At 35.3% G+C, this 20,668-nt stretch overlaps 1 protein-coding gene across 18 annotated transcripts in view; it reads left to right on the top strand.

Annotated features, from left to right (window-relative positions):
- Positions 1–20,668, top strand: part of LOC110459072 (protein phosphatase 1 regulatory subunit 12C-like) — a 103,886-nt gene that overhangs the window by 27,537 nt on the left and 55,681 nt on the right. For 13 of the 18 annotated variants that reach the window (XM_021511125.1, XM_021511129.1, XM_021511133.1 and 10 more), the window contains exons 4-10: positions 3,233–3,392; positions 3,900–4,044; positions 5,291–5,365; positions 6,698–6,762; positions 15,212–15,262; positions 19,636–19,832; positions 20,594–20,637. In XM_021511125.1, the coding sequence (XP_021366800.1) occupies positions 3,233–3,392; positions 3,900–4,044; positions 5,291–5,365; positions 6,698–6,762; positions 15,212–15,262; positions 19,636–19,832; positions 20,594–20,637 (737 nt within the window). Of the gene's footprint in view, positions 1–3,232; positions 3,393–3,899; positions 4,045–5,290; positions 5,366–6,697; positions 6,763–8,016; positions 8,035–15,211; positions 15,263–19,635; positions 19,833–20,593; positions 20,638–20,668 lie in introns of all 18 variants that reach the window. The other 5 variants (XM_021511127.1, XM_021511138.1, XM_021511143.1 and 2 more) reach the window with 3 other exon arrangements.

Consider the following 20,668-nt stretch of genomic DNA (forward strand, 5'->3'; position numbering starts at 1 on the left):
CATATATATTAATGGTATGGCTCTAGAGAGACCCGAGGTCCTATCTGGTGTTGTGGGTACAGAGATATTAATCGTATGGCTCTAGAGAGACCAGAGGACCTATCTTGTGTTGTAGGTACAGAGATATTAATGGTATGGCTCTAGAGAGACCAGGGGACCTATCTGGTATTGTGGGTACAGAGATATTAATGGTGTGGCTCTAGAGTGACCAGGGGACCTATCTGATATTGTGGGTACAGAGATATTAATGGTATGGCTCTAGAGTGACCAGGGGACCTATTTGGTGTTGTGGGTACAGAGATATTAATGGTATGGCTCTATAGTGACCAAGGGACCTATCTGGGGTTGTGGGTACAGAGATATTAATGGTATGGCTCTAGAGAGACCAGAGGACCTATCTGGTGTTGTGGGTACAGAGATATTAATGGTATGGCTCTAGAGAGACCAGAGGTCCTATCTGGTATTGTGGGTACAGAGATATTAATGGTATGGCTCTAGAGAGATTAGAGGACCTATCTGGTGTTGTGGGTACATACCTAGGCACAGTGACAGCGAGGATGAGTTAATTATAAATTCTTCATAATATATTTTGACTGCTTAGTGAATCAGGTGATACGCTTAATCGCTCACTTTGTTAAAAAAAATGCCTATCAAGCTTAAGTTCTGGCACAACTTTAACATCTGACATTTGCAAATATATACAGTTTAGGTCTCTGTGGCCCCAATCTGTTATGCTATAGGAACTTGAATATTGTGTAGATAAGAAAAAATGTAAGTATGTAAGAATACAAAAGGTTCTGCATGTGTGAAACCAATTACAAGTCAATGTGCAAGCTGATCAATTGAATTTGCTAAAGAAACCCAACCTTCTTCCAGATGAAATAAAATTCATCAGCTTTGTGTGGTAAAGAGCCAATAGGTATTTAGTGTAGAAAGATTGCCTGTCCAACAAAAATAACCTATCGTGTTTACACTGGGGGGAGCTGGGAGGGGAAGGAGGAGGAGGAGGAGGAAGTGGAGCTAGAAGGAGAATGGTGTTCACTCTCTGATGGGGCCATTGGAATCCTCTGTACCACTATCACACTTTAAAATCTGTTGTCTTAGTGAAATTCCTGAATAAAGTAAAAATGAGGGAGGGGAGGAACTTTCACATAGCTATGGATAGCTTGAGTGTTAACATAACAGTTAGCTGTGGTCTAGTTCTCCTAGGATGTGCTAAGTAGCAGTACATACCATACTGAAGCTAATTAGCACACCGGGCACTTAGCTGTATCAAAGGGAAGAGGGGGATGTTCATTTTGGAAGGTAGACAGGTACACATGAACTAGAACTATGGAGGCTTTTAAATATACATCATCAAGTCTGCATACACACAGGAAGGCTGAGATGCTAGCTTGTTTAGATGTACATAGGGCTCTGGTTGTGAGAGGTGGGCAGGGCTTTGTTAGGTTCTATCGTGCTAATTAGGTAAGGTTGGACAGGTGCTCTCTAGTGGAGATAATGAAATTCCAGCTTCTCAAATACATTTTGTTATTTACTTCATTTTGCATATATATTATTCTGATCTAAAATGGATATGTCAAATAATTCAAAATATGTAAATAAAAGTTAAGTTTGACAAAGTTAAATATCAAGTAAATTTTTCAGTTTGTTTTCTATATATATTTATAGTTTTGACATCATCATTTGAAGAAAAAATTGAACCTGAAAATGTATGTCTCCGTATCAACAATTTAGTTGGTTGTAAAATAGTCATAAAGATCTTGAAGCTGAAGAGATTTATAAATTTATTGCTAGTAATAAATTGTATATCGGAAAATGCTTTAATTTGTTAGAATAAAAATCCCATTGAGATAGGTGAAACTGATGGTGTGTCAGGGTGCAGGGAGATTTACACTACACGATACAACATCTGATTGTATGTGTACTATTGCTAGCTTCCAGGAATCATATGAAGTATATTTAGATCTGTCTTGACAATTCTCATGTGATTTTTTGGAACCATAAACATGTTCACTGATCATGACCTGCCTTGTGTATGGCGTACATTGTACTGCACTTAACCATCCAACTTCACTGAAGTGCTCTCCTCTTGGTACTCAGATCAACATATTGAAATCAGGAAATATTTGGGTTGTAATAAGCAATGTCCTGACAAGTTGCCTACAGCCACGTCCACAGCCAAGTCGCACTTATCTCAAATCAACAGACTGTCACGTATCTCACACAATAAATGATAATAAAGACATGAAAAAAACCCCATGAAATTGAATACCTGATATAAGGGACGTGCAGATATTTGGAAGCTGTTAATTAAAAAGTCTGGAACATGCAGACAACTCGGAGCAATACACTCCGAAATCAGAAACATTTGATAAATTAAAATTGTCTTGATGTTCATTATAAAAAAATTGAAATATAAATTGAAATTAATACCCTTTTCCTATGGAAGACCTATGTAAGGTGAAGATACTGTTATAATCTTAAGGTAGTCCCCATTATTTTTGTGATACCAATAGTGTTGTTTACCCGCCAGAGGTGTATAATATCATACTTAGAGTACAAACCTACAGGCAGATTTTGAGAAGAAAAAAGAAAAAGAAAAGATCAGTTAGCCCCATTCAATATTTTCATTGTAAATGAATATTTTCACAAATCCTGACCAGAAGTCGACTAGCCTTGGGTATTGGGAGGTAGAACTGTACACCCCTACATCCTCAAACTAGATTTTGAACAAAATCTGAAAATCCTGATGGCTGCCAGTAACAATCTTGGATTTGGTGAAAAGTCGCATTGTTTCTGTGTGATAAACCTTGAAAGAATGCTATGATTTTTATGTAACTTAAACACATGTCTATAATATAAGTATCAACAACCAGCATGAGTTTGATTTTGAACCAAATTTGAAAATCAGCATTGCTGTCCACAGGGCGCAGGTGACACATCCTCTTCCTGTTATTGTAAAGATTCATTGAGGGTTATGCATATCTTAATGTACAAGAACAACTTTGAGATTATTTTGATCAAATTGATCACAAAATTTCTTCTGAATATTTTGATAAAAAATTGAGCAGAAAAGCAAAGGAAAATGCCACCATATATAGATCTGCCTTCATTACAAATAAATGGTGTTGCTTTGTGGAACCACATTGAATGACATTGCACTGTTGCTTGTAGTAATCAATGTGTTGATCTGTATGTAATAGATATTTTTCTGTGTTGTTGTTTCTAGGGGTGGACGCAGATGCTGCACGGTCCGAAGAAGAGAATCAGATGTTGGCAGATGCTAACAAGTGGCTGAGTAACAAGTCCGTCAAAGAGAAGCGACACCCCAAGACCGGGGCCACCGCCCTTCATGTGGCATGCGCAAAAGGCTACATGAAGGTCATAAGGTCGGTTTAAATCTTGTCCCAGATATTTCACGGAAGAAACTCAATCTCAGACTTTCATTAACTTGCATTAATGTTAATCATTCAAAGATAATTTAAATCGGCTAGATCTGCTTCTTTCATTGGTCATATATATCTGTGGGGGTTTACAGTAGATATTGCTTCTGATACAGCCTCCGAACTGAAGTTAACTAGGAGTGTTCTAATGATGATGTCACACAAAAAAGTCCTACTAGAGTTGCTCCTGAATTTGTGTATGCTATAGAAATGAACAGTGGAAAGGAACATTGAAAAATTTGAGAATATGTTTATAATTGTCATTATATTACACTGCTTCATCCTGTGACCAGTAAAATCAGGAAAATAACTAGCTATGGTGTATATCTTGTTGACAACATTTTGCAACCCAAGTGTCTAAGTGGAAGTAACTATCCTAGATATAAATATATAAACGAATCTTATAATCATCACATCTATGTAGTTTCCATGTGTGATGACATTTGTCCGCAGTGTCCTGATGCAGGCTGGCTCCGACATAAACGCCAAGGACTGTGATGGCTGGACTCCACTGCACGCAGCTGCACACTGGGGACAGGAGGAGGCCTGCAAGGTCCTGGCTGAACACATGTGCGACATGGAAACCAAAAACAATGCTGTAAGTCCGGCAAACAATTCAGCCAGTATATTATTTAAATCTTATTTAACTCTTTTTATTCCCCACCCTTAAATTTAAGGCATATAGTGTTGCCCATGTCCGTCCCGTCCATTCCAGTCCCATCCCGTCAACCACTGAAACTAATTTCACATGGTGACAGGGGCATTCATGTCTTACAGACATTTTCTAGTTGTATCTATATATCGTACTTGCCAACTCTCCTTATTTTGGAGGGAGACTTTCGATTTTGGACCCTAAAATTGAACATTTTCAACCAGTGAATTTGCTTAACTATTCTTAATTTCTAAGATCTGCTGATTTCATCTGAAAGAACAGCTCAAAAGATGCAATTTAAAATCGTTTTTCCATAGGGTGTACATACAAACATTTTAATTTGGCTTTTAATTCTGGGCTCGCGTAATCTTCCCTATGGAAATTTCAAAAGGTTGGCAAGTATGATAGATATTGTGTGATGCTCTGGGAACCAGGGAGATAACTTAGCTGGTTTTTGTTGATGCCATATAACAGTGGGCTCATTGAAATTTTCGGTCGAACTTAAATGTTGTTCAATCCAAAGGCAAATATTGTGCCTTGGAATCTCTTTTGATGGTGAACTGGGGATGATGAACAGTTGAAAAAATGTTTTATTTCATCAACATGGAACCCGTTGTCTATAAGATACAATTAACAATTGGCATTATGAAGCACAGAAAAAAAGGTAAATAAAATATTCAAAAAGAGCTAAATAAAAAGGGGAAAGTTTTCATCTATATGCAGTAGAGGGACATTACACTCTGGCGTATATATTTGATATTTGAGATTCTACCCACAAGATTGGATATAATTCATGATAAATCATCAAGAGTTACATTTCTGGTTTATCCCATAGCCCATGTATTCAGGCTAGCTTTTTCTTGCGACCAAATGCATCATTCATGTCATTTAACTTCTTCAAATGTTAATTTCATGTCAGACAGGATGTCATATTGCAAATAGCAAAAATGTTCTATTCTAATGTCATGCCATATCAGGCTATTTCACATTATAAAATGATAAAAAATGAGCCATTGGGCGGAGTAATGAAACATTTAAGCAATCATTGCATAAAATTGTTTATTCTAGGAACTGTTTTAGAAAAAAGACGATCTTGATACTGTGTGGAGAATATGTTTGGTAAAGTAGGAACAATCGTTACAATGTGTTTCATTTTAAGCTATATTGACAGTGTGATTGTTGCCATTTTCAGGGCCAGTCAGCATTCGATGTGGCGGACTCAGAGATTATCAAGCTTCTGGAGGAACTGAAAACCAAACAAGCTACAGTAAGTCTCTGTGTTAGTGACATATCTGACCAGTACATTGTGAGATAATAACAAACACTCATTCACAGGAGTTGTGATCTATGTTTAGCTGACCCCCATCTTAAGTTTCAATATTTCCAGAAATTCTATCAAATTCCGACTTAACCCTTTCACCACTGTAGACCAGAATGAACTCATCCAGATAAATGTACGATAGAGTCTACTAAAGTTACCTAGGGGGGAAAGGGTTAAAGGCTGAGTAATGTATCCAGCTGGTTTGGCAGTGGGGTAAGGCACTTTAATTTATCATGGTGGTTTTGATATTGGTACAAACCCATTTATGTATCCAGATGGTTTGGATGTAGGATAAGGCTCATTAATGTATCCTGCTGGATGGAGATAGGGTAAGGCTTATTAATGTTTCCTGCTGGATGGAGGTAGGGTAAGGCTCATTTATGTACCCAGGTAGTTTGGAGGTAGGGTAAGGCTTATTAATGTATCCTGCTGGATGGAGGTAGGGTAAGACTCATTTATGTACCCAGGTGGTTTGGAGGTAGGGTAAGGCACATTTATGTATCCAGGTAGTTTGGGGATAGGGTAAGGCTCATTTATGTATCCTGCTGAATGGAGATAGGGTAAGGCTTATTAGTGTATCCTGCTGAATGGAGGTAGGGTAAGGCTCATTTATGTATCCAGGTGGTTTGGAGGTAGGGTAAGGCTCATTTATGTACCCAGGTGGTTTGGAGGTAGGGTAAGGCTCATTTATGTATCCAGGTAGTTTGGGGATAGGGTAAGGCTCATTTATGTATCCAGGTAGTTTGGAGGTAGGGTAAGGCTCATTTATGTATCCAGGTAGTTTGGAGGTAGGGTAAGGCTCATTTATGTATCCAGGTGGTTTGGAGGTAGGGTAAGGCTCATTTATGTATCCAGGTGGTTTGGAGGTAGAGTAAGACTAGTTAATTGTATACAGGTAGTTTGGAGGTAGGGTAAAGTTCATTTAAGTACACAGGTGGTTAGAAGGTGGTATAAGGCTCTTTTATTGTGTCCACATGGTTTGGAGGTAGGGTAAAGATCTTTAAAATATCCAGGCGGTTTGGAGGTAGGGTAAGACTCATAATTGTATCCAGGTAGTTAAGAATTACTCATTGAATATAGGTGATCTGTCAGTGATATTGGTCAATGAAACTGACATTACAACATGAATGTGGAATTCACAGTATATTGGAGACAAGCATAGGGACATTTGTTATCTGTTAATCTAACAGGTCAAGTAAAAATAAGGTGTATATGTTATAACAGTTGGATATTTAATGTTTTCATTGTCATCTAACCTTTATGCTTGATTTGTTTCAGTTGAAAGACACAGCAGATGTACAGAATGAGATCATTCAACACAGAGGTCAACATCAGAAGAGAAGGTACGACTTTCAACTTTGGCCTTTGACCTATGTTATTAGCAGACCGTTTGACCCAAGCCCCTGTGTAGGATTTTGATGTTAGGACCAATGTTATGTATTTGTGTATATTTTATATTTGCTGCATGTTAGAATGCATAGACAATATTTATATGAAGCAAAGTTGTCTCCCGTTATCTAGAGATATATTCAGGAAGCAAATGTAACATGCTTACAAGTTAAAAAAAAAAAGCAGTCATTAAAATATTTTAACCCATTCTCCCCGAAGACACATTTGTACCCTTCCAATTCAAAGGTTGGAATAGTTCATTACGAAATGTCAGGGGTGAATGAGTTAAGTTAAAATGTCTAGCAAAGTGTATCTTATTGTGGAATTGATGTAGGTTGATATTCTAGAGCATAACTGATTGAATAATTGTTGCTAACTTGTTTGTAAGGGGAGACAACCATTAACTAGTGTAACATTTGTCTGTGCTGGAATAGCCATAGTTGATTACTGTAACAATGGATAATACTGACATGTGATAAGTCTAATATGCTATATTCCACCTGTCATCTGTCCTGGTCAAAAATGGACCCGTAGTAAGTGTCCTTCGATTTTGACTGATTGCAGTGACAGGTTGAAGTAGAAAAAAAGTTGTAGACACAACTAGAACCAATTATTACTAGGCTTCCCTGTTGTAAATACTTATATTAAACAATTAATTTTTTAAATGAATGATTCTCCTGTGTGATAATTACTTTATTTGTCCCACAAGTCCTATATACTTTATCTCATATTTAGAATAATGAACGCCAAGACCAACTTTAAGTTTTATGCACTTCTCCCATCAGCCATCTTTCTCAGAAGTGTGTATTTTAAATATTGAAATTAATTTTGTTTGAATGAAATATGTTTAGAAATGGTTAGAAAAAGTTAATATATATTTGACAGTCTTGAGAATCATTCATGTGGTATGAAACCAGTATTGTAATTGACAAGCCTACTGACAAATATTTCTAAAGCATTGCACGTCCATGTTATAAGTTACTGCATATATGCATATTGTATATATTACTACTTCTTTAAATTGTGGACATCTCACAAATAATGTGTGGTTCTTGATACTTCGCAAAAGAATTGTTGAGAGATTTTCTACAGTAATGTGTGATAATGTTGTAGTTGTCCCCCTTAACAAACTCGGCCTAGAAATGTACTAACTTGCAAAAGCCTGTTGTTTATATAGCTGAGCATTTGACTATTGTGTTTTTTGACAGCCGGAGTGATTCCACCAGGTTAATTTTGTTTTTACTCTCACTACCTGTACACAGTGTTATTTGTGTAGCTAACAATGACCTGAATGCTGTGTACGGTCTAGCCTAACACATATATACTGACCTGTATACTGTATAGGCTAGCCTAACATACAATTTTATATACACTAACACGTACAGCACAAGAAATATGCTTCTCTTGTAACGGTAATGGAACACAGAGGTTTGGTTCACAAAAGGTCACATGATTTATAATTTAACTCATTCACCCCTACATATTTAAACTGGTCTTACCCACTCACTGATTTGGTAAGGTTCAAATGTGACTTTAGGGGTGAATGGGTTAAATCCTGAACATTTTTTAATCTGGATCTTACTGTATATTTGCTTTTGTCGTTTTCATGGTATCATGAAAATAGATCCATTGAAAAAGTTATGAATACACTTATGTCTCAATTTAAAAAAAAACGGCAGACCTCAAAATTATTTCAACGAAAAAGTATACATTTATATGTAAATCTTTGAAAGACAATACCTTCAAAAATTACATAACAATTTGTGGTTGGACCACAAGGCAACTTTGTTGTTTATTTGGTTATGGCTGAACTGATGCTTTACATAGCGAAAGTAATTATCGTTAAGATAATTTGTTGATATATACTGTGACCTTTACTGCCGTGGTAAATCTCTGTGTTCCAATACCATATCTGTTTTATGTAAGCCTGATGTCATCTTTAATGTGATGTTAAAAATCTACAATGTGGACTGCTGACCCTGTAGGGTCTACATACATTGGTGTAGACAGTGTTGGCTGAGGTCCGTAGACAGTAAATTTTGTTGTCTGCTAGGTACTTGCATCTGCTGTATAATGTAGACAGACTATATCAGCATGGCCGTTATATATATAGTGTAGACCTATGAAATTTGAAAATGCCTGTCGTAAATATTGCTGCTGGATAGGAACATGCTGAATGGTAGCAAAACTGATGTGTAGTCGCTATTGCTGGTAAATGCAGAATGGAAATGTTATTTTGTAACACTTCTGATATGGAGACTACATCCATCCATCACACTTTAGCTTTTGTGTGCTGGTCGCTTATAAAAAGAAGATGCTTATGATACTTTAAAAGGTCAAAGGTCATTATCACTGTTACTCTGAGTTGATTTGTATTGACTGAGTCTACAGTGCTGAAAAAGGTGATATTGACTGCATATGGAAGATTGTTGCTGGAGATTGCTTTTGGAGTCAGAGGTCAAAATTACTTTTTGTATGAATACATAGAGATATTCCACCATAATTTATGTTTATTTTAGCCTACATTGCTTCAAAATCATTAATAGACAGAGGATGAATTTGCAAAAAAATAAATAAAAAAAATATGCAAATAAATTTAGATACATTGAGTCCACATTAGTCATCAGCAAAAGTTATTATGTGATTAATACAATATCAGTGTTCTTACCAAAGGTATGTAGATAACTCTACCTATATATTAGATAGAACTTAAACTACTGGAAATGTGTGTCTGTTGCAATACATCTAATGTCTGTGTGTTGCTGTGTGTTAATCAAACAAATCATATTATGGTGTAGTCTTGTGTTATTGAACAGTGAAGGGTGTGATGCCTGACAGAGCTATGACCAGGTAGCTTCATTAATCTTGGCCTTACTATAGAGAAAAAAGGAAATGCAAGACATACTTTGAATGAAGGTTCTTGGTGATTTTCAAAATCAACCGATTCTTCTGATTTTTTTGGAAGTCAAAAATAAAATTTGAATATCTTAACATTTGGTTTAATTACTAAATTTTAATAAACTTAACAATCCTGTTTAAATGGAATGTGTTCTGCATCATGGCTATGGAGTTTCAGTGCTTGGATACCAGGTAAACCACAGGAAGTGAAGCCTGCACCTACACTTAAAAAAAAGCTTCCATGTGGGCAGTAATGCAGATAGAAATGATTATAGGGTAGTGTGTAAATTTGATTGACAAAATACAAAACTTGTTATCATTTTTCAATCATTTATCATTTTAATTGAATGTTGACAAATTTATTTTTCACTTCTTTGATGTTGGAAAAAGAATTTGAATGCTTTCTACCTATCAAAGTGTGATTTTTTGCCAAAAACCAGTTGAACTGATATCTTTTTTATGCAGCTGTTTGTATTTGACTGCTAGAGTTGCTTCCCTTCGATCAATAGTGATATGTGCTTGTATGCTGAGCTCCTGTAGACAGTGTGTGGACCTGTAGATGCTTAATTCCATCTCTAGATAATAATTTATCAGATTGATATCATTATTACCTGTCAGATATATAAAAATTAATTGTCAAAATGATTCTAAATTTGATGTTTAAAATCCAAGTATAGAGTTATGTCAGTTTTGTGCTCTTCGCTTGTGTACAATTTATCGACTTGGACATTGGCATCAGTAAATGGTCGCACTGTGCTATATATATTACACCACTGGTATATTATTGTTACTTACCCTAATAATCAAAACATAATACTTACATATTTCTTGTAAATGTATTTCCTATACAGTACGTAAATGTGCGTCAGTCATTGTGTATTGTTTTATTTATGTACGTCCAGTATCTATCTCTTTGTTGTTTACGAAGATAACAGGTAGCTGCACGGTACCGTTCTTTTATTTGTCAATTAGAAAATATTGTGTTAAATATTACGATTTAAATTTCTATTGTTTTTTAACAAGCTCTATTTAAAAGTTGGTAGAGGTATACTTTTATAAATTATCATCGATCGGCTTTATCCAATTTAGTTCTGATTCATCACAAGGGCTAGAGAACCTAAAATATACAAGTAACTGGACATTCTGTTCGTGCTGTAATATTTTTGTTTAGAGGTAGAAGTATGTTTTTATTGAACAGTCCTAATAGATGATAGGTAGGTGATCTTTCTGTTCTTAATCAAATTACAAATGAATGCCACATAATAGAAACAGTAAACCATAGGAATAATTACATCAGGATTTCCTGACGTGGAGTAAATATGACAAGGGAAAAGTCGCCAGTTAAAATGAGCTTGATTTATAATACATGTAACATCGCAAGAAGGGAAACTGCTAGTTTTGTACATACAACCAAGGTAAATAGTGTGACTCATGCAATACACCGACTACTTACCGCTAATTTAACATTTATGGTGTCTCGGCTTACAGCAGATTGTCATGGTTGTAGAAAAAGTCATCAACTTGTTTAATATTTAGTTCTCAGGGTTTAGTGTGTGCAAAAATACAGTCATTTCACCTGTGTCATTCAACTGCAGGAATGTGATAGGTCTTTATTGCTGTAGTTGGAGACATTTATATATATGTGATCTGTATTCAAGCTGGCATGCTGTCTCTTTTAAATGTGTATTTTTGTTTAATTGGTTTCTTGTGTAATCAACCTTTGGTCTGATCCTATCCTTACACCTTGATATACTCTCCTTTTCATGTTATCTGACAATCCTGCATTCCGTCAATATCTTTTTCCGTACTATTATTATCAAAACTGGAATAACATGTTAAATGCTGTCTTGCAGTGTATTGTAAACACATTAACTCATTCACCCCTGAAATTTCATAATGGACTATTCCAACCTTTGCATTGGAAGAGATCAAATGGGACTTTAGGGGTGAATGGTTTAAGTTTGAATAGCATTCACTGCAATTATGTTTTACATGTAAACTGACCTCTTTTTAACTACTCAACTTTAACATCTAATTGGGAAGTTAAAATCTTGTGAAGAAAAACTAATTAAAATTCCAACGCCTTGAACAATTTTCTACTGAAGAAATTCTTGTTTGACCAGGATTTCTTCACGACTTAAATTAATTTTAAATATGATGTTATTTAGATTTTAGACTTTCTGTATTAATACATACTGATTTGAATTAATATGACATTGGCAGTATCTGACAGGAAGTTGTTCACATGATACAACGACCTCGGATAGAAATAGTTTCCTGGTGTAATTGGTATGCCCACAGCTGTCAAATGATCGAACATTCTTTACATATTTTCAATATTTGATTTCATAGTTTAAATATGGTAACAGGTAAACAAAATATCAAACAATTCATGCAAGGATATGTAGATACCAACAGAGTTATACATGTAATGGATAGAGAGTGGTTTTAGATATCATTTGTACATTTGAGAAAACAAACCTTTACTCTTCTGTTAAGCTTTTTGAAATGTCAAAGTTCAGACATATGTTTTGGATTCTATTATAAATTTTCATTCAGTTAAAATTTAAGTCAGAATTTTGAAATTTCTGTCTGTCAGTGTAAATAAGAAAAGGTAACATTTAACTGCCAAATAAGTCATAATGGGCCAATTTTAGCAGAACATCTGTCTGGTGAACGGAGATGAAAAGAACATGTGTGGTGTTTGTAGTTTTGCCTAGTAATATAAGAAGACTATTGAGGGATAAAAGGGTTTGAGGATAATGTGCAGTTGTATTGTGATAGGTATACAGGAATTTTACATTGATGTGTTGTATCTATGCGTGTTAATTTCGTTTGTGCATGTGGCTATCCTTTACAGGCCTAAACACAGTTCTGTGTTTTGGAAATTTGATCATTCTTAGCAACTGGCAAATCTTGTCTTTCTTTTTTTACAAAAATGCCCCCAAAACATCTAACAAATAAGCCATTGGATAAAATTATTCTCATTTTGAGCCTTGGAATATTGTAAGTCTCATGATCATAGTGGCATAGAGGGAATACAGACAGGAAGATTGAAAAAGTTATATAAGTTACAGCTTCCAGAAAAGGATCCATTAAGTGTTTTTCTGTGGAATCATCATTCACTATGTGATGTGTGTTGGAAGTCAGGTCAGAGCTTCCTCGATCTCTATAATACTGTTCATGTCCCGCAGAAGGAAGTTGTACACACCATATTGTTTCTTACATATAGGTAGGCCAGGTGTCACAGGTAAAACGTCTGAGGTACAAACGACTTCCCCGATTAAAGCATTGTTCCACTTGAGCGACTTGATTGAAATCTAAAAATTACAATCAGCCACGGTTGCTTCACACTGGCCCCAGTCTAGAAAGCCTCGGATCAACCAAGCTTTTGTTGTTTTTTACCAGTGACGGATTAGAAGTGTTGTGTGCAAACATTTATAGTGTACAATACAGACGCCAAGTAATACCTGTCATCAACCAGTTTGGTTATTGGAAAAAACACACATGTATCAATATACATTTTGAGCGAGAGATGACATGTGACCTAGAAGGGAATTGATGTCGTATTGCAGTTGATTCATAGGAGTGACAATTCAAACTCACATCTGTGAGGAAGCTGTCACAACTTGTCACTAGTGTTGTAGTGGATACAGTCTTACTTATGAATATGAAATTGTGCTTACTCAGCTAGAGAGGAAATCTTAGCAAAGGTGCTTCAGTTGCAAGGACATACCTGCTCTAAGCTGTTATGACACGTACATCAGACGGATGGTTTCATTAAGAAATATACTTCAAGTAGTCGAAGAACATGAATGATAGTTAATGTGTGTTACAAAGGGTTTTGAAATACTTTTTTTAAAGATTTTAAGATAATTTCTTTCAAAGGGACGTAACTCACTGGTGAATGACCCACTCCAGAATATCGGTGGATATAGCTGTGAGGAGTTACACCAGTACATCTTTACTTGTATCTACCTGTAGGTCGCGAGGTCATTCAAAGAAGAGATGCTAGTGTATGTAGGCTTGGAGGAAGCCTGAGGACAGGTGAAAAAAATAATTAACAAAAGTGTGTAGGTGAATGCAGGTGACAGCACAGGTAGATACTTGAGGCTGAAATGTGTCGACCTACCAGGTAGATGCTAGAAAATAGTGCAGAAACTGTAGAATTTTCTGTTGGAATCGTTATTAAATACAGATATATGTTCAAAGGTCAAGGTCAAGTGAATTTAAGTAGACTTGCAAAAGTTTCTATTTAAAAGTGATTCAAAGGTGATTTTTGAAGGTCAGAGTCATATTGAAAACTGACGTTAGAAGTGGTTGTTGTATAAACACCAGCAGTCAAGGTCATTACAGTGTCAAGTCTGGATCAGAAAATGTTTCCGTTGTCTGGGAGATTTGGAGTTTGTATCTGGAGCTACATGTGACTTGAGAAGGCATCAGTGAAGATCTGATAGGTGTACGTCTGTCTGTGTTACCTGGTGAATACCTGTGTAGATCTACAACACAGACCTGTGCAAATACAGATATGGGGTGTGCAAGGTAGGCTGTTAATACAAGGCAAGTATTATTATCGATCTTCAAATTCTGAACTGGATATATGATATTGGAATGATAAGAAACACATTGATAAGACTTAAATATGACTGCGAGCTGATAATCAGGCATCAGCATATTCTGTGCTTAAAATAGTAGCTGTGATTCATATTTTTGACAGTTTTTAATTTGAATTTAGATTAAAAGAAAAGTATGATAATATTTACACAGACAGTACACATAAGTAAATGCATGAGATGCACACCTAAACACATGTATGTCAGGTATCGCTCACCACAATTAATCTGTACACATGTGAGTGTGCATAAATATGTCGGTACATTGTTGTTGGTGAAAGCCCTCTTACTCATCGTGTTGGGAAGTGAGTAATCTATCGAAAATGTTGAAGTTTCCACCTAAGTTTTGGAGTCCCCTCCTGTAATGACATGACATGTGCACACTTATATAAAGTGTATGCTTGCTGGGATAAAGCTACAACACAGTGTTAAGAAAAGTTGATGATTCATGTGGCAGGATGGGCCTCATTGAAAAAGAAGGTAATTTAAAATTGTGGATAGTTGCAATAAATATTTGACTATTTTCCACCGGTCACTTGGTTAAAGCTAGTGACTTCTTTTTTTTTTCATTTTTTTTCTTGTAAGTCAGGTTTGAATGTTTTCTACCACCTCACTCATACCAAACTTGTGGAATAAGTTGAACTGCTGTTTTGTTGAAATTGCTTTTGGCGAAATCTTGTTGTGCATTATGTATTGTTGCTTGGGTTTGTTGTATTAATGTATTTGTGTAATGTTGGCTTTTTTGTGGCATTTTGATGTGAAAGTTCATAAATCATATATTAGCGTTTCATTGTATATAGATTGTGACATGCTGTTATCAATATTGTTGACATGGAAATGTACATATTGTTGACATGGTTTTTATTCTTCTTTCTATTGTGTAACTATCCAGGCCAGTGACCACAACAATAACAAATCTTGACCAACCAGACAATGACCCCAGGTATATGTACGGGGAATGCCTTATTTCCACACCTAAGTTGACCTGACAGCACCACTAAGCTTCTCCCGTATCAACCCCTGCATATTCCGGCTGACAGAGGCTATGAGCTCTGAAGTCTAACATTCCACCATTCTTACAAATACCCTTTCCCCTGTCTTGTTTTATGGATTTGATGGAATCACTGTCTGAATTATGTTTTCTGTGAGGTCAGTGGGGACAAAAACTCTTTTTTAGGGGAAGCTGAACTTGTTTGATTGGAAGTTATGACTTGTTCATTTGGAAGATTCGACTTGTTCAGTTGGAGGCTTGTAACTTGTTCAATGGGAAGTTTGTTACATGCTCAATATGAAGCTTGTAACCTGTTCAATTGGAAGTTTGTTACATGCTCAATATGAAGCTTGTAACCTGTTCAATGGGAAGTTTGTTACATGCTCAATATGAAGCTTGTGACTTGTTTAAATGGAAGTTTTGACATGTTCATTTTGAAAGCTTGTAACATATTCAACGGGTATCTTACGACTGGTTAAATGGAAATATTGTGTTTTGTTAAGAGGGGAGCTTGTGACTTGTTTAAAAGCTTGTGACCTGTTAAATGGGAAGCTTGTGACTTGTTACCATCTCATATACAAGAGGAAAATACTTTGTCAAGATTGAAGTGTCTTCATTATGTTGTTAGGCTCAAGACATTTCTATGCTGAAAAATAAATTACTGAATCAGAACTGGACTTCTAGTATATCTAAGGAATGAATTGTCACTATAGATTAAAAGAAAATAGAGAAGACAATTTTGTTTGGTAGTGGAGACTCCTGTAGGAACTAGACTATGTGAGTGGTAAAGGGCACCATGGCTACTAATTGGGCTGGCATGATGTTTATGGAAGTCTGGTAGAGCTCTGTGAATGGAAATTATTTTTTAATTAATAAAATTGGTGACTAGAGAGATATACTTGCAAATTATGAAAATGCCGCGCGCGATGGTAGGAAATGTTTAGCTGTACACTAAGGTTGGTGGTAGATAGTAAGACAAGTAAAGTATGTTTAGCTGAAGTGGAGATCTCATCAAAGGACATGTTTAGCTGTGTATGAGGTCTAGGTTTGGTGGAAGGGTCGTTGTGTGTGTGCTGTTCAGACAGTGATAGCGCTCTGTTTCCTGTGAATATCTTATTTTCAGTCTGTTGTGATGACCTGTTTTTGCTGTTGCCTACATCCAGTAGTGTTTTTATTTCAGTTTCAGTACTTCTTATGTTGCAGTGCTAAGAATCAGCTGATTATACATTCATGTTTATTTTAGCATGCAAATAAATAGTGTTTTTTGTTTGTTTTTCTAAAAATAATCATGCACTATAACTTTTTAGTAAAAAGCATGAATCACTTTTGCATTCCTATGTACTGAATATGAATCATTCAAAACATGTTTGAAATTCATTGAACACAGAGAATAAATATGGTTGTATATGACGGGGAACCAAGCTACATACCCTTATGTATGTCTTTGTAAAATATCTGAAATTTCTATATCAGAGATAAACAAAAAATAGTTAAGTACAAATAGTTCAATTTGAATGATAATTAAACTGATTTAAATCGCTTTTACAACTGAGCACCGTTTTGTTGTGTAGGGTCTATTTGCATATTTGAATATTAGCAGTTCAGATCAACTGAAAACCTGAAGTGAAAGAAGAAAAATTGAATGATTGTAATTAATCAGAATATATCTGGCGGTCTTGTACCGGGGAAAGTCTTTGGATCATTGGCAATAAACCTGTCAGTTTTGTTTTATGGGAGGACTCCTGAAGGATAGAGAACTGGGATACTACTGTATTTTACCACCAATAAGCCCCCTTTGTAAATAAGCCCCCTCTTGTAAATGAGCCCCCTCCCCACTTTGGTAAATGTCCTGGGAACAGGGTGGGTGCCTGCAATTAAGCCCCCTCCCTAATTTTGCCTCCATCTCAAAAAAGAAGGTATGTCAATTTTTGTCTCTGACATAAGCAAATTAGCTAAATGGGTTTAAAACAACATAAACACAAGTTAAAATACTACAAATAACTTTGTTTCTGAATTAGGCACAATAGTAAATAGCATGTAGTGACATGTACTCTTTACTGAATACTGTGATTCTGTGGGTTTTTTTGGTTTTTTTTAAAAGAATTGCGTATTCATGAGTGAATTAAAGATGAATATTATAACACATGATTATGGAATATGATGTTAACATAACAAAATATCAGATATCTATATGGTTAAACTTAAAACAAAACATCGTTCTGTTGCTGAAAGAACATGTTGCTTTCGTTTTTTAACCGGTTGTGTATTTTGCAGATTTCAATGTAAAACGAAACATGTTACTTGTACAAAATCCATTATATCTATAGTCTGTACTGAAGTAGCAAATTATGAATACATTTTAAAATACATTTATGAGTTGTAACAGAAAGGTATAATCGTTTTTAAATTGATAATTTTTTTCTTATCAAATCTCTCTGTCAAGGTCAGTTCGTTCATATTGCCATTCTGAAATTTGTATCAACCAATACAGTGTCAACAAAGAGCATGGCTTCCAGCTGAATCAAATACATCGTTTTTGGAAGACTTTTATCCATAAAAACATGTCTCTTGCTCATAATGCTTGCAACCTGCATACAAATAAGTTGTTGTGTTGTTTTTGTATGATTAAGACAATGGTTTTGTGTGAATTAAGCCTTGTATACTTGAAATTTCTTCGGAGCGGCTTATTGGCGGTAAAATACTGTAGTAGATGGAGACATCCACTGTCATCCCAAACCCTGTACCATGATAGTGTTCTGTAGTTATTCCTGGTGTAGGACAGATATGTCTTGTAGCAGTGTATTTTTTACCTAGAAATTGCAACAGCCTGTTCCTTCTTGAATTGGGGAAAATACAGTATCATTTTTATTAAAACTGGGAAGATGCATCTTGTTTTTCTTCCTTTTGGAAAATAAAGCACCTTTTATTGATAGGGGAAGCAGCCTATATTTGAGTGTAAAACTATGCAAAACAAATATAACTGAAACATACTGGTACATAATTGCTCCATTAATTTACACTCACAAATAGACGGTATTTAAAAGACAGAGACATTATTTAGAAAGGTTGTGATTGTTAAAAAGCCGGTATTTAGAAAGGTTGTGATTGTTAAATAGACGATATTTAGAGAGGTTGTGATTGTTAAATAGACGATATTTAAAAGACAGATGGTATTTAGAAAGATTGTTATTGTTAAATAGACGGTATGTAGAAAGGTTGTGATTGTTAAATAAACGATATTTAAAAGACAGATGGTATTTAGAAAGGTTGTGATTGTTAAATAGACAGTATTTAAAAGACAGATGGTATTTAGAAAGGTTGTGATTGTTAAATAGACAGTATTCAGAAAGGTTGTGATTGTTAAATAGACAGTATTTAGAAAGGTTGTGATTGTTAAATAGACAGTATTTAGAGAGGTTGTGATTGTTAAATAGACAGTATTTAAAAGACAGAGACGGTATTTAGAAAGGTTGTGATTGTAAAATAGACGGTATTTAAAAGACAGAGACNTGTTAAATAGACGGTATTTAAAAGACAGAGACGATATTTAGAAAGGTTGTGATTGTTAAATAGACAGTATTTAGAAAGGTTGTGATTGTTAAAATGGATTGCTTATTAGGGACATGTTCATGTTAAACTGCTATGGAAATTTTATTTCATTGAACATGAAATCAGAGACAAGGAAAGCATTATTAGGAAAGCATTAAAAGGAAAGCATTATACACTTGTCAGATGAATGCTTGGATAAGTTGATAAATGCATTGATAAAAAAACTAAAGATTGATGAGGAAGTTTTTTGTAAGCTTTTCCTGCTGAACATATTTTATAAGATGCATAGCATAATAAATTGTGTAGGGAGGGTCATGGTAGATCAGGGCTCTGAGTAGTATAGGATCAAGCATTGCCTGATATTTTTTGCGGTAGAATTTTCATTTCTTGAATTTTCATTTCTTGAGCTATTGTCCTGTACTTCTATTTCTCATTATATTTAGAATATATCTTAACGGCATACACATTTTTTGTTGTTGATATTTTCAATTTTAACACATATCTTTAAGTGAAAAACATTTTTTTTTTTGGACAAGTGAAATATTGTTTTTATTAATGTTTATTAATTGTAACATTGAAATGAATTACTGTCCTAGAACGTAGATGAAGTTTTTATTATGATCCAAACAAATTACATAATTTATTTGAGTAAGTGAAACTTATGTCAATGAATAGAAGGTGGCTGCAACCTTAGTACTGGTACAAAGAACAAATTCTTAAGTCGCTTGGGTGAAAAATTGGACTGTGTTTAATTTTGCTCTTGCTACCATCCACAGGAGTTCTGTGACACGCATGAGTGGGGACCAGAAACAGAGCGTGACGTTGAAGACCAAAGAAAGAGGAGACCCCAACCTCATCCACCAGACAACACCCGAAAGTGTGGTCGAAAAGGACCCCACAGGCAAGACCGGCTCTAGTTCAGAGGGCGAGGGTGAAGAGTCGTCAGAATCTGAGACAGGTAAAAACACTACAGGTAATAATAAAAAATAACAGGGGAGAAAAAAGTGATTTGGTTTTGGCATGAGTAAAAAAATAATACAAGATCAAGTAGGATGCTCTTAAGAAAATATTAGAAATAAAAGTGAAAAATGATCACAGGTAATCATGTTACTTAAAGTAAAATATTGGTAAGATGTGCAATACACAACCATCAATATAGATTCTACTAACAGAGCAACAAAACAGGATCAGACACATATCACTGGGTAGTTTTGAGTAATAAATCTATGTTTGATGTAAATATACAGGAATATTTCAAAGCTGAATAGTCAAATCTGTGTCATACCCTCACATAAGGATCTGAGGTAGCCCTGTTTACATTCATGTCGGGGCTAGCCTCACATTTACCAATCAAATCATTAGTTTCTGACTGAAGCTTGGGTAACTTCATGAATAAATTAGAACCTCTCGGCCAGTTGCAGAGCATTGTAATATTTGCCACATTGTGGTACACGGTCTATATATCATCTTGTATTGTCTTTTGGAATGCATTCATTAGGTGACCTGTTTAAGAGGTACTTCAAAATCTTGTACCGGTCAGCCTCTATATTTTCTGATACAGAGGCATTCACACTTTATTTTGTCGAATGAGCCAATTCATCAATAAAAGAACCACTTATGCCGATGGTTTCTCAAACATTTCTTAGCATCAGTTAGATTTGCAGAATTGATGAAAACTACAAATATTGCAAAGTGTCAAATATATTTTATATGTTTTTAATTTATTTTCTTCAGAAAAACAAAATGCAATCAACAACCAAACCTCAGGTGTCAAACAGGTGAGTTATCCAGGTGACCTGGTCTGGTACA

This window comes from Mizuhopecten yessoensis, unplaced genomic scaffold (genome assembly GCF_002113885.1).
Source record: "Mizuhopecten yessoensis strain PY_sf001 unplaced genomic scaffold, ASM211388v2 scaffold9963, whole genome shotgun sequence".
Classification (NCBI taxonomy): domain Eukaryota; kingdom Metazoa; phylum Mollusca; class Bivalvia; order Pectinida; family Pectinidae; genus Mizuhopecten; species Mizuhopecten yessoensis.